Source organism: Azolla caroliniana, unplaced genomic scaffold (assembly GCF_043228905.1).
Source record: "Azolla caroliniana isolate FFs.n. ecotype wild unplaced genomic scaffold, voAzoCaro1.0.p SCAF_2, whole genome shotgun sequence".
Taxonomy (NCBI): Eukaryota; Viridiplantae; Streptophyta; class Polypodiopsida; order Salviniales; family Salviniaceae; genus Azolla; species Azolla caroliniana.
The window spans coordinates 13,919,102-13,931,179 of NW_028230437.1; the positions used below are offsets into that span (position 1 = coordinate 13,919,102).

Here is a 12,078-nt window from a genome sequence, read left to right on the forward strand (position 1 = left end):
CAGGAGTTTCAGTCACGATGTTATAGGGTCAGGCAAAAGGAACATAATTATTTGTTATGTCCTGGTCGGGAGCCCATTTGTGTAGCCCTTGATTGATTTGTAGCATTAGTAGGAGTAATGGGGCTAAGAAAGTTATTGATGAGATATAGACCATAGATCGACGAAAAAGATAGACCGAGAATATACAAAACAGAAAACACCAAAATACACAGTACACACATTTTACGTGGAAACCCTAATCCAGGGGAAAACCACGGGGCAACAGATCTTCCACTATAGACAAAGATACAAAAAGACAAACAAATCTCTACACAGACAGAGTTATCACCACATAGGGCTTAGGCAGCAAGTTCACCTAACTATACCTCTCTCTTGTCTCTTCCTTACACTTTGTACATACAATCAGCTACTCACACTCAAACATATATTTTTTATAGTTTGCCCTAACATCCTCATATTTATAGGAGTATATTATTATTATAATATCTTAATAATAGCAGTTAATCGGCCGACTGGTCGACTCGTTTGTCTGACCCACAAGTCGATAGTCTAGTCAATTCGACTGCCGATTTCTTCCTTGACTGTTGGCTACTCTCATAGGAGGGATAGGAGGGACAAATTCCTAACAAATTCCCCCTTCACTCCTATGGGTAGAGTCGGCTAGTCCTGTCTTCTATCGACAAACTCTGAGTCTGTCCATAGGTTGTGATTTCGTAAGCATGTCGGATCCATTTTCATCAATATGGACCTTCACAAGGGTAAACTCTCCCTCATCCACCTTCTCTCATAACCAGTGATACCTTCTCCTTGCTTGGTCCAAGAGTGATACACGGCATTCTTGGCTAGATGCATGGCACTCTAACTATCACAATGGAGCAAGAATTCTCCTTGCTTCATTCCCAGTTCACTGAGAAAACTCCTCATCCATATCAGCTCCTTACCAGCCTCTACAGTAGCCATATATTCTACCTCTGTGGTCAACAAAGCCACAGACTTCTACAGTCTTCACTGCCGCAACACCGCTCCCCCTGCATAGGTCATCACATAACCTGATGTGGATCGGCTTGAGTCAACGTCCCCCGACATGTCTGAATCGGTAAAACCTTCAAGAATAGGTTTTCCAAAACCATACCCAAGGCACACCCTTGAGGTGACTTTCAAGTACCTAAGTATCCACTTTATTGCTGTCCAGTGTTCTCGACCCGGATTACTCATATATCGGCTCACCGTTCCGACTGCAAATGCTATGTCTGGTCTCGTACAGACTATAGCATACATTAAATTGTTGATGGCCGAGGCATATGATACTCTCCTCATCTTGGCCTTGTCCTTTTCGCTTTTCGGACATTGCCTAGCATTCAACTTGCCATTAGTCGGTAACGCAAACCCGACTGGTTTTGCTTCCGATATGTTGAATCTTTCCAAGATCTTTGTCACATACTTCTGTTGTGACAACCATAGCACGTTCTTAGTTCGGTCATGAACTATGTGCATCCCCAATATTTGCTTGACCGGTCCAAGATCTTTCATGGCAAACGACTTGCCTCGGGCTCTCTTCAAGCTCGCTATCTTCTTGGTGTCTTATCCGACCACTCACATGACGTCAACAGATAGCAAGAGAATGAAGAAGTCGCCTTCATCATACCTTTTGACAAACACACAATGATCAACTTGTGTTTTATGGAACCCATGTTCCAGCATGAAGAATTAGAGTGGAGCTTGTTTCAGAGCATACAAGCTTTTCCTTAGTCGACACACACAATGTCCTCACCACCTTCTTGTCGAGTAAGTCCTATAGCCTATAGCCTCCTCTGTCATGCCTTTCGGCTCCGGATCGTTGCGTGAGTCGGGTGGGAACCACTGAGGTTTTGGACTAGGAGAAAGAAGAATATGAGATAAGGTTAGTAATCAATAGGTAAAAAGAGAGGTAAGTTATGAATCTCGTGAATCCCACGAGTTTAGTATCTTTAATCAATATTTAGATAGTAAGACACAATTTAGATGACAATTCGTGAATCCCACGAATATATTATATTGGTCGATCCTTACAAAATAATCAACCACCAAATACATCTTTCTCTCTTCCTTATATAGTGATGGAAGAGGCTAAGCATAGCATCATGTTTTCCCTAAAGTGTTCATGCACGCTAAGTGTGCATGAGTTGCCTTCTCTCAACCATGCTTTCCATTTCCTAAATATAGTGTTCATGCACGCCAAGCATGCATGAGTAACTTTTCTTTTGTTTGCTTGTTTCTTCTAGATAAAGTTGTCACCCACTCTAAAAGTGCATGATCTGCCTTCTTGTAAAGTAGGCGTAAATATAAGTCATATATCACTTATGATAAGTTATTACAATAGTAAAGTTTGGGTTTATTTACATTGAGGTACAGGGCTCGAATCCTGCCCTATGCATGTAACAATCTTTTCTTCTATTTACAAATTTGTCTCTTCATCCAGTGAGAGACTCTTACTGGTCTTCTTTATCCGGCTCTTGCCGGTTCTGCTTGATCCGGTTCTTACCGGGTCTCCTTACCGGATCCTCCTCGCCGGTTCCTCCTTCATCCAATTCTCACCGGTTCTCCTTACCGGGTCCTCCTTACCGGTTCCTCCTTCATCCAATTCTCACCGGTTCTCCTAACGGGTCCTCCTTGTCCCATCTAGAGGAACCAAAATGCAATTTTCACGTAGTGTGCGAATTACACTATGACATCGCGTACTCTAGGAATATGCATTGTTCCGACTTCCTGTCGAGCTTCGACCTCTGATCCTTTGCTACATGCACATATGCTAAACATCCGAATACCTTCAAGTGTTGATAGGAGACATCTTTACCCATCCACACCCTTTGCTTCCAAGAACACAATGTCCCGACTCCTCACAACCTTCTTGTCAAGTAAATCCATAGCCTATAGCCGAATTCATCCTCCGAGTACCCTAGGAATATGCATGGTTTTGACTTGTTGTCGAGCTTCGACCTTCGATCCTTTGCTACATGCATATATGCCAGACATCCGAACACCTTCAAGTGTTGATAGGAGACATCTTTACCTGTCCACACCCTCTGTGGGACATCACCATTCAAGGGCACTGAGGGAGACCTGTTGATCAAATAAACAGTCGTGTACATTGCCTCAGCCCAATTCGATTTCGGCAGCTTTGCATGTGACAACATGCTCCTCACTCTTTCCATGATAGTTCGATTCATCCTCTCTACAAGCCCATTCAGCTCAAGGGTCTTAGGCACTGCATATTCGAGTCGAATACCTTCGGACTTGCAATACTCTTCGAACTGTACTCTGTACTCGCCACCATTGTCGGTTCAGACAGAACTTTCGACCGACTCTCTTTCAACTCTGGCCTGGAACTCTTTGAAGAACAACAGTACTTGATCCTTCGACTTTACTATGAAAGCCCACAACTTTCGATTGTAGTCGTCAATAAACATTACAAAGTACTATCCGCCACGATGTGATGGAGCATTCACGTAGCACGCGTCTGTGTGTACCAATTCCAGTGCAATTTCTCTTCTCTTTGGTGGTCTCGAGTGGAACGCAGCTCTATTTTGCTTTCTGACCAGGCAGTCGACACACTTCTCCAAGTGTATCCCTTTTACTTCCGGATGGAGCTTCTTGTTGGCCAGAATATGTATGCCTTTCTCGCCATGTGACAAAGCCTATTATGCCATATCTCTCCACTTGAGACGGCTGCCAATTTGCTTCATCCTTGCACAACTTGGCATGCATCACATATAGTGTGCCCTGTTTCTGTGCTCGGGCCACCATGAGATTTCCTTTACAAAACTTCCACATACCATTTTGAAAACTACCATCGTAGCCTTCATCGTCCAATCTTCTAGTCGATATCAGATTCAGCCTGATATCGGGCACATGTCGAACATCCCTTAGGATCAGTCTACAACCAATCGATGTTGTCACACATACACTTCCGATGCCAACTATCTTGCATGCTCCATTATCTCCAATCTTTACACAGCCATGGTCACTGGTTGTGTAAGATGAGAAACATTCTCTCGAAGGAGTTAAATGGAACGATGCACCGGAGTCAATCACCCAAGTGCACTCTTCATTTGCGACGTTTACATTCACTTGCTCGTAAATAAACAGAAGCTCTTCGTCACTTATAGCCATGGCTGAAGTGCCCTTCTCCTCAGAAATCTTTTTGGGTTCGACATCGTTTGAAGCACCTTTGTCTTTCTTAAAGTGTCGAAGAATCCTTCTAGAAGTGTCAGGTTTTCCACAGTAAAAGCATGTGAGCTTTCCTCTAGACTTGGACTTGGCATGAGACTTTTCTCTCCTTTGTGGGCTTCTTTGCTTGCTTCTTCCTCTGCCGGGATTTTGGGTCACATGTGCCTCCAACTGAGACAGGACACCCTTATCCTTCCTTCTTGTCTCCTCATTTAGGATACTTGTCTTTTACCACTTGCAGAGACAAGTTTTCTTCTTGACATGAGGTCCTAAGAGACACCACCAAGTACTCCCAGCTGTCCAACAGGGTACGTAGCAGTAGCAAGGCCTGCATAGCATCATCTAATGGAACTTTGCGGCTGCAAGTTGATTCATTAACCCCATGAAGGTTTTAATGTGTACCACAATGCTTTCTCAATCTCTGTACTTCAGTCTTACAAGCCTTCTCATCAGAGAAGTTTTGTTGAGGGCATTTTTCCTCTCGTACAACCCTGACAGTTTATGCCACATTTCGTAGGCATTTGTGTCATTAGCAACATGTTGTAGGACGCTCACATCTACACACTATCTGATGGTGGCCACTGCCTTCCTATTTAGAAGTTTCCACTCAGACTCCAATACCCTGCGGGTATTTCACTTCTGTCTATGGGTTCGTACAGATCTTTGACTATTCGAAGATCTTCCATCTTGGTCTTCCAGTCGGAGTAGTTGTGTGAGACTATCATTCCTGGGAAACTGCTCACATCTCCTTCCATTCTTGCATCTCATGCTCTAATACCAGTTTTATGAGATATGGACCGTAGATCGACGAGAAAGATAGACCGAGAATATACAAAACAGAAAACAGCAAAATACACAATACACATGTTTTACGTGGAAACCCTAAACAGGGGAAAACCACAGGGCAACAGATCTTCCACTGTAGACAGATACAAAAAAACTTACAAATCTCTGCACAGACAGAGTTATCACCACATAGGGCATTGGCAGCAAGTTCACCTAACTATACCTCTCTCTTGTCTCTTCCTTACACTCTGTACATACAATCAGCTACTTACACTCAGACATATATTTTTTATAGTTTGCCCTAACTTCCTCATATTTATAGGAGTATATTATTATTATGTAATCTTAATAATAGCAGTTAATCGGCCGACTGATCAACTCGTTTGTCTGACCCACAAGTCGATAGTCTAGTCGATTCGACTGCTGACTTCTTACTTGACTTCGATTGTCGACTACTCCCATAGGAGGGACAAATTCCTAACAATTATGATTGTTTGCATTGCTTTTGTCTCAAAAAGAGGCCAAGAGGTTCGTTCGGTTACTACCTGTGAATGTAATGGTGGACTAGGAGGAGTGACGAGAGAGAGAGAGAGAGAGAAAGAGAGAGAATGACTGAGGTGCAAAGAAAACACAAGAGGAGGAGGATATATACAGGCTTCCGGAGCCAATTAGTAATCTATTTTAAGGTAAGAAGATATATTGTTCTATTGGAATATGATTTTAGGGCATTTGAGCCAATTCACACTGACCCAAATATGTCGTAGAAGTTCTCAAAGGCCTTTGTAAATGTCCAACGGAGAATTCTTGGGCCTTACACACCATCTCAAAGTTGCTCTTACAGAAAATCTTTTTATTTGCCTAACCCAGAAATTCATTCCATAGATTCTTTGAGCCTAATACTTATGATGAAAATTCATATTGAAACTGATAATCGATCCCACAACAACAGCATAAGAAAATTACCAAACCTAATATGAATATATTATGAACTCAACTTTGAAGATACTAGACAAGGTCAACATTTATACTCACAAAACAAGTGTCTATTAAACCTATTCATTATAACCTTACATAAAAACTATGAGAGTTAACACTTACTCCTCGAGTATGGTCCCTTTCCTGAGTATCAGAAACCTCAATCCGTGAGCTGCCAATAAAGCCACCAAATCCAATTGACAGTGCATTGGATGGCTTCAACAGATATGCTGCAGAACTGAACAAGAATAACTCTTTTAGATTCAAAAACCACGTCCATAATCACGAAAAACATGCTGTCAGAATATAAGAGTCAATGAAATCCAGTAGGAAATCACGAATATGCAAATTTAAAAGCATGTTCAATAAAACAAAAATCTCACATATTTCCCGAACAACCATTTCACTCATGATAATAATGCATAAGAATTAAGAGATTATGTTGTGGGTGAAATGCTGTATAATAATTCCTTCGATTTCTCAGAGACAATCAAACACACCATCATTTTCCTACAAGTAAAAGCATGGCTGATATAGTCTCGTGGACCCTCAATTCATGTCAACAGTAGAGTTATATGGAGCATAAATAAAGTTATATTGCGTGATATGAATGACGATAAGTAAAACATGTGGTGATGATACCTGACCTCTCTCAGGGGCCCATCAACGTCATTCTCCACTCACTCAGATCAACAATGGAGACAATTATATGTAGCAGAATACATTGGGAGATACAAATATCGTTCATCTTAAACCCTAAGATCTCTTTCGGGAATCACATTCTTTCGTGCTAAAGATTGATGCGAAACAAAAACTATACACACCTACTGCTGGAGGGTCGATCCTTGCTTCTGTTGGGGTCTCCCTTCTGCTTTCCCATGGCAAGCTGTGGGTATTATTGAGTAATTTGTCTGTGTGTGTTGAGAAGAGAAACACTCAACTTAAGAGATACACGCCGCCCGCCTGCCTGCCTGCGGGAATATGGAAGAAGCATATTATGTACATATCATATATGTATGTTGTATATGTCTACATATTATATACATATATGTATATTATACATACTGTACATACATGTCTTATGCGCTCAACTATGTATGTATGTATATGTATTGTATGTATGTATAAGGGAAATATTGGATTAATTTATGTATACGCTTCTTTCTATACATACATTTATTTTCCTACTTCACGTTCTTTTCCCTCGTATACATACCTCACACAAATCAAGTCGAAGGCATAGATAGAGAGCACTAAGGAAGACCATGGTTGATGGGGGAGTACTAGGTGGTGCCAATAATGCAAAGGGAGTTCTTGCATTTGGGTCTAAATTTGTCCCTCACTACATCTTTTATAATTTAGAAGCATGGAAAGGTAGACAATGGATATATGTATCAAAGATGATTTCATTACTTTTTGAAGTTGACATCATGATGATATTAATGATGGCCAACATAAAGGATAGAAGAAGAAAAAACGGCCAAAGCAAAACAATTAGAAGAGATTCCAACAACTCAAAAGATCGTTGGTTGTCGATGTCGAACCAAGTTAAGGGATTGAAATTGGAAGACATAAGCATCCAATTGGGAAAGAACTACATATCATCGAAATAACAAAGCAACTTCCATTCCCATTTCTCATAGAGTTGGTTTTGGGGTACATAGATGTTTTTGTGAGTTTTTACGGAGACATCATCAAGGGGTTGGACCCCAACTTCTATTAGTGTAAGATCCATCTAAAGGAGGGTAGGCACCTATGCATCGTGAAGAAGTGTAATGAATCTAAACCACATTGGAAAGGTGAAAGAAGAAATTAAAAATCTTCTATAAGTATGATTCATTACCCTAATAAAGCAAGTGACTTAGATGAACATGAGAGTGTGCCAAGGAAGATTGGAAAAGGTAATCATATAGAACTACATTGACAATCGGGACCTCATGACCCTAATAAAGCAAGTGACTTAGATGAACATGAGAGTGAACCAAGGAAGATTGGAAAAGGTAATCATATAGAACTACATTGACAATCAGGACCTCATGACCCTAATAAAGCAAGTGACTTAGATGAACATGAGAGTGAGCCAAGGAAGATTGGAAAAGGTAATCATATAGAACTACATTGACAATCAGGACCTCATTACCCTAATAAAGCAAGTGACTTAGATGAACATGAGAGTGAGCCAAGGAAGATTGGAAAAGGTAATCATATAGAACTACATTGACAATCAAGACCAAATATTCGTACGGTGTTAGGAAGTTATGAGCATGCTTGTAAAATGTGAGGGGGACAATCAAAGACCTAAACCCGAGAAGATATGTTTAACGATTGAATTGATGTTTTTAGGGTAGGTGTATATATAATTCTATATGCAAGAGAAAGTGTGTGAATAATTGTATATATATGAGTGGATATATGATTAAGTATATATTCACGTGTATAAGCATGTTTAATTGTGTATATGTACTTGAATGTGGGTATATGGACATATATATAAATATGTACATATATGTGTAAGTATACTTATATGTATATAGATGTGTCTAATTACTTGTATAAGAATGTATAGGTTTATATAACGAATGTATGTTATGTTTGTATGTTTACATACATGTTTATGAGTTGGAGCTTGAAGATGTTTATGTGTCTTTATAAATATGTGAGGTTAGATGTATATGCTTGTGTATGTCTATTTTTATACAAACGTGAGTGAATATTGCAAATATGTGTGAAGTCAGTTTTTTGATCATAAGGAAAAACCATTGCAAATATGTTCAATGCTAAGATGACAAATAACAAAGAGCTATATGAAAGGTTAAAGTATTAATGGAGGAAGGAACTTGAAGGTGTGAAAAGAACAACGTGCGGAAGCTACAGAACGCAAAACGTAGGAAAACATGGGTTTAATGGAGAGCTTGGACATACACATAGTACGCGGGAGACACACAGAGAGAGTACACACTACTCTATTCAAGAAGTAATACTCAGTCTATACATAGAATGTGCTCAGTGAGCACTTTTATACAAGTCCATACGGGTTGACAGAAGTACTGGCATGTACTTCAATGCTCATAAATGAGCTCTACACTAACTCCCAAAATATATTCCTACGCGGAATATCTTTCCAACGGCCTCGCGGTTTACGCACCACTACGACTTCTCGTTGCGCACCGGTTTACGCACCGGTCCGGCCTAACCGATTGGTCCCAACCGATCCGGTTCTCGGCTTGCTCAACCGATCCGGCCAATGTTGAGCTTGTATCTCAACACTCCCCCTCAAGCTCAACTTGAGGCTCTTCTGGTTCTTCTGGATCACGGCTCTGGTTTCTTCTGGCTTCACGCCTTGCCCGCGCTCCTCGTCCTGTTCGATTCCAGGCACCTTGACCCTTCCGGTCGGCTTGTTTGCTCATTTGGCCCTTCTCAGCTCCCTTGCTGTCATGGTGTCGGCACGTCATTCGCTGCCCTTTTCTCCGCATGGCCTTCAGTTGATTTGGTGTATCCGAATCGAACACTTCTGATTCAATTCCGCTCTCATCTGAATTGGCTGTCTCCAATTCGTCTCCTGTCTTTAGGCCTTTGACTACATCAGACCACATCTTGGTCTTGGCCTTTACGCCCTTCTTGGCTATATCTCCCCCTAATTTGGCTATCCTCGGCTCTTCCCTATGGTTATGACCCTTGCTCTTTTCTTCGGCTTCTTCAGTCGACCCGAAATCGAATTCTTCATCCGATTCCGCGTCATGGTCACTTTTGTCGCGATGACCACCTCCGCTCCTTTCACGCTCTTGTTCCTGTTCGTCTTCCTTTCTCCCCCTCAAGTTCGGCGTGTTGAGGTGACGCAACCCAAGCTCACCCGAGAAATGTTGTAACTTGTCGAGACCAAGAGGCTTGGTGAAGATGTCAGCAACTTGCCGATCAGTCGGAACATGCACTAGTTCGACTTCACCTGAAAGGACCCGCTCGTAGACAAAATGGTAATGCACCTCAATGTGATTGGTCCGGGTGTGGAACATAGGGTTTTTCGCAAGGTGGATACTGCTGAGGTTGTCACAAAAGATCGTCGTCGGATCAGACACCTCTACATGCAAATCACATAATAGCCGTTTTAGCCAAATGACTTCGCACGTAGTGACAGTCACCCCTCAATACTCGGCCTCCGTGCTCGACAGTGCTATTGTCGGCTGCTTCTTATTGCTCCATGCAATCGCCGCACTTCCTAGAGAGAATGCGTATCCGGATGTGGATCTACGATCGTGGGCGTTTCCGGCCCAATCAGCATCCGTGTGGCTAACTAACTGTTCGGTTACACCTGCTCGATATAGCAACGCCATGTCTTTTGTGCCAATGACATATCGCAATATCCTTTGCGTGCACTGAAAGTGTTCGGCTGTAGGCCGTGACATGAATTGATTGATCAGTCCGACCGGGTAACTGAGGTCCGGCCGAGTAATCGTCAAATAGATGAGGCTTTCGACAATCTATCGGAACCGTGTCGGATCGCACGCTTTTCCCGAATCTAGGAAAAGCTTCACGTTCCTATCCAGAGGCATTGAGATGGGCTTACAGTCTGCCATCCCAAACTTGAAGAGCATATTCAACGCATAATGACGTTGGCTGATCAATACGCCTTCGGGGGTACGGTCACTTCGATCCTGAGGAAGTAATGAAGGTCCCCTAGGTCCTTCATGTCAAATGATGCCGCGAGCTGGAGCTTTACGCGGTCGATTTCACCTAGGTCGGCGCCGGTGATGACGAAGTCATCAACATAAAGTAAAATACTAACCAGCCTGAGGCGACCTTTCCGAATGAATAGTGAAGAGTTTGATTTGGACGTCGCAAATCCCATCTGACGCAATCGTTGTGTGATTTTCGCGTTCCAAGCACGCGGGGCTTGCTTTAGTTCATAAAGGGACTTCTTCAACTCGTAGACCGCCGAGGTGTTCATTCTGGAGTGAAATCCAGGGGGTTGTACCATGTACACCTGTTCCTCAAGCTCGCCTTGCAGGAACGCATTCTTGACATCCATCTGATGTAAATGCCACCCCTTCGCCGCTGCTACGGCTAGCAGAACACGCACAATAGTCATCTTCGTAGTCCACGCCGTGCTTCTGCGTGTAGCCTTTCACTACTAATCGGGCCTTGTATAAGTTGATCGAGCCGTCGGTGTTGTACTTGACCTTGTACACCCACATACATTCGATCGATTTCACACCCTTCGGTGCGTCAACCAGGTCCAGGTTTCATTCTCCGCCAATGCACGCATCTCTTCCTCCATTGCGGCATGCCAAATTGTGTCCTTCGTCGCTTCTGCGTAGCTCTCCGGCTCACACACTTCTGCGACGCCATTTTGCTCCGGCGTATACCTGCAACTGAATTCACGCTGAATTTCCATTGTTGTAGATAATTGTTGAATTGGTTGGAAAAGTACTCTTTTCCGCCATCCGACCGCAGGCACTTGATCTTTCTCCATGTTTCCCTTTCTACGAAGCTTTTGAGGTCCTGGAAACAGTCGAAAACTTCACTTTTCTTTTCAATGAGATAGATCCACGTGTGCCGCGTGTAGTCATCGATGAAGGAGACAAAATATCTACTCCGGCCAAGACTAACGTTCAGTGCCAGCCCCCATACATCCGAATGTATCAAGTCGAGCTTGTTCTGGCTCCGGTTACACTCATTTGGGAAAGGAAGTCGGTGTTGCTTCCCTAGCTGGCAAGCTTCACAAATTTGGGCCTTTCGGCCACTGAATTTGGGCAATCCAAACACAACTTGTTTCGATTGCAAGTCCTGAAGCCTTTGATAGTTGACGTGGCCTATCCGCTTGTGCCACAAGTCGATATCCGACGCGACTTTTTGTCCTTTTGCAAAAATTGCAGTGCCAACGTCATTGGTGTCGAGGATAAACATCCTCCCGTCTCTGCGCCCTTGCGCAATAACTTGGCCTTCCTCCTCGATGAAGCACCCAAGATGCGTGAACCAGACTTGCATCCCCTAGTCGACGATCTGCCCGACTGACACCACATTCATCGTGATTGTCGGGACGTGTAACACGTTCATGAGTTTCCCTTTTGGCCCGACATGGCTCAGGGGAACTTCACCGACATTCTTGATCGAATG

General features: G+C 42.8%; 1 protein-coding gene across 2 annotated transcripts in view; it reads right to left on the reverse strand.

Moving 5' to 3' along the window:
* LOC147867392 (HEAT/U-box domain-containing protein) overlaps window positions 1–6,946 on the reverse strand; it is a 29,098-nt gene extending 22,152 nt beyond the window's left edge. Inside the window, exons 1-2 of one of the 2 annotated variants that reach the window (XM_087315172.1) lie at window positions 6,792–6,945; window positions 6,091–6,205 (exon numbers count right to left, since the gene is read on the reverse strand). In XM_087315172.1, the coding sequence (XP_087171298.1) occupies window positions 6,091–6,205; window positions 6,792–6,847 (171 nt within the window). In that variant the 5' untranslated portion in view covers window positions 6,848–6,945. Of the gene's footprint in view, window positions 1–6,090; window positions 6,206–6,791 lie in introns of both variants that reach the window. The other variant, XM_087315173.1, reaches the window with a different exon arrangement.
* Window positions 6,947–12,078: the final 5,132 nt, after the last annotated feature.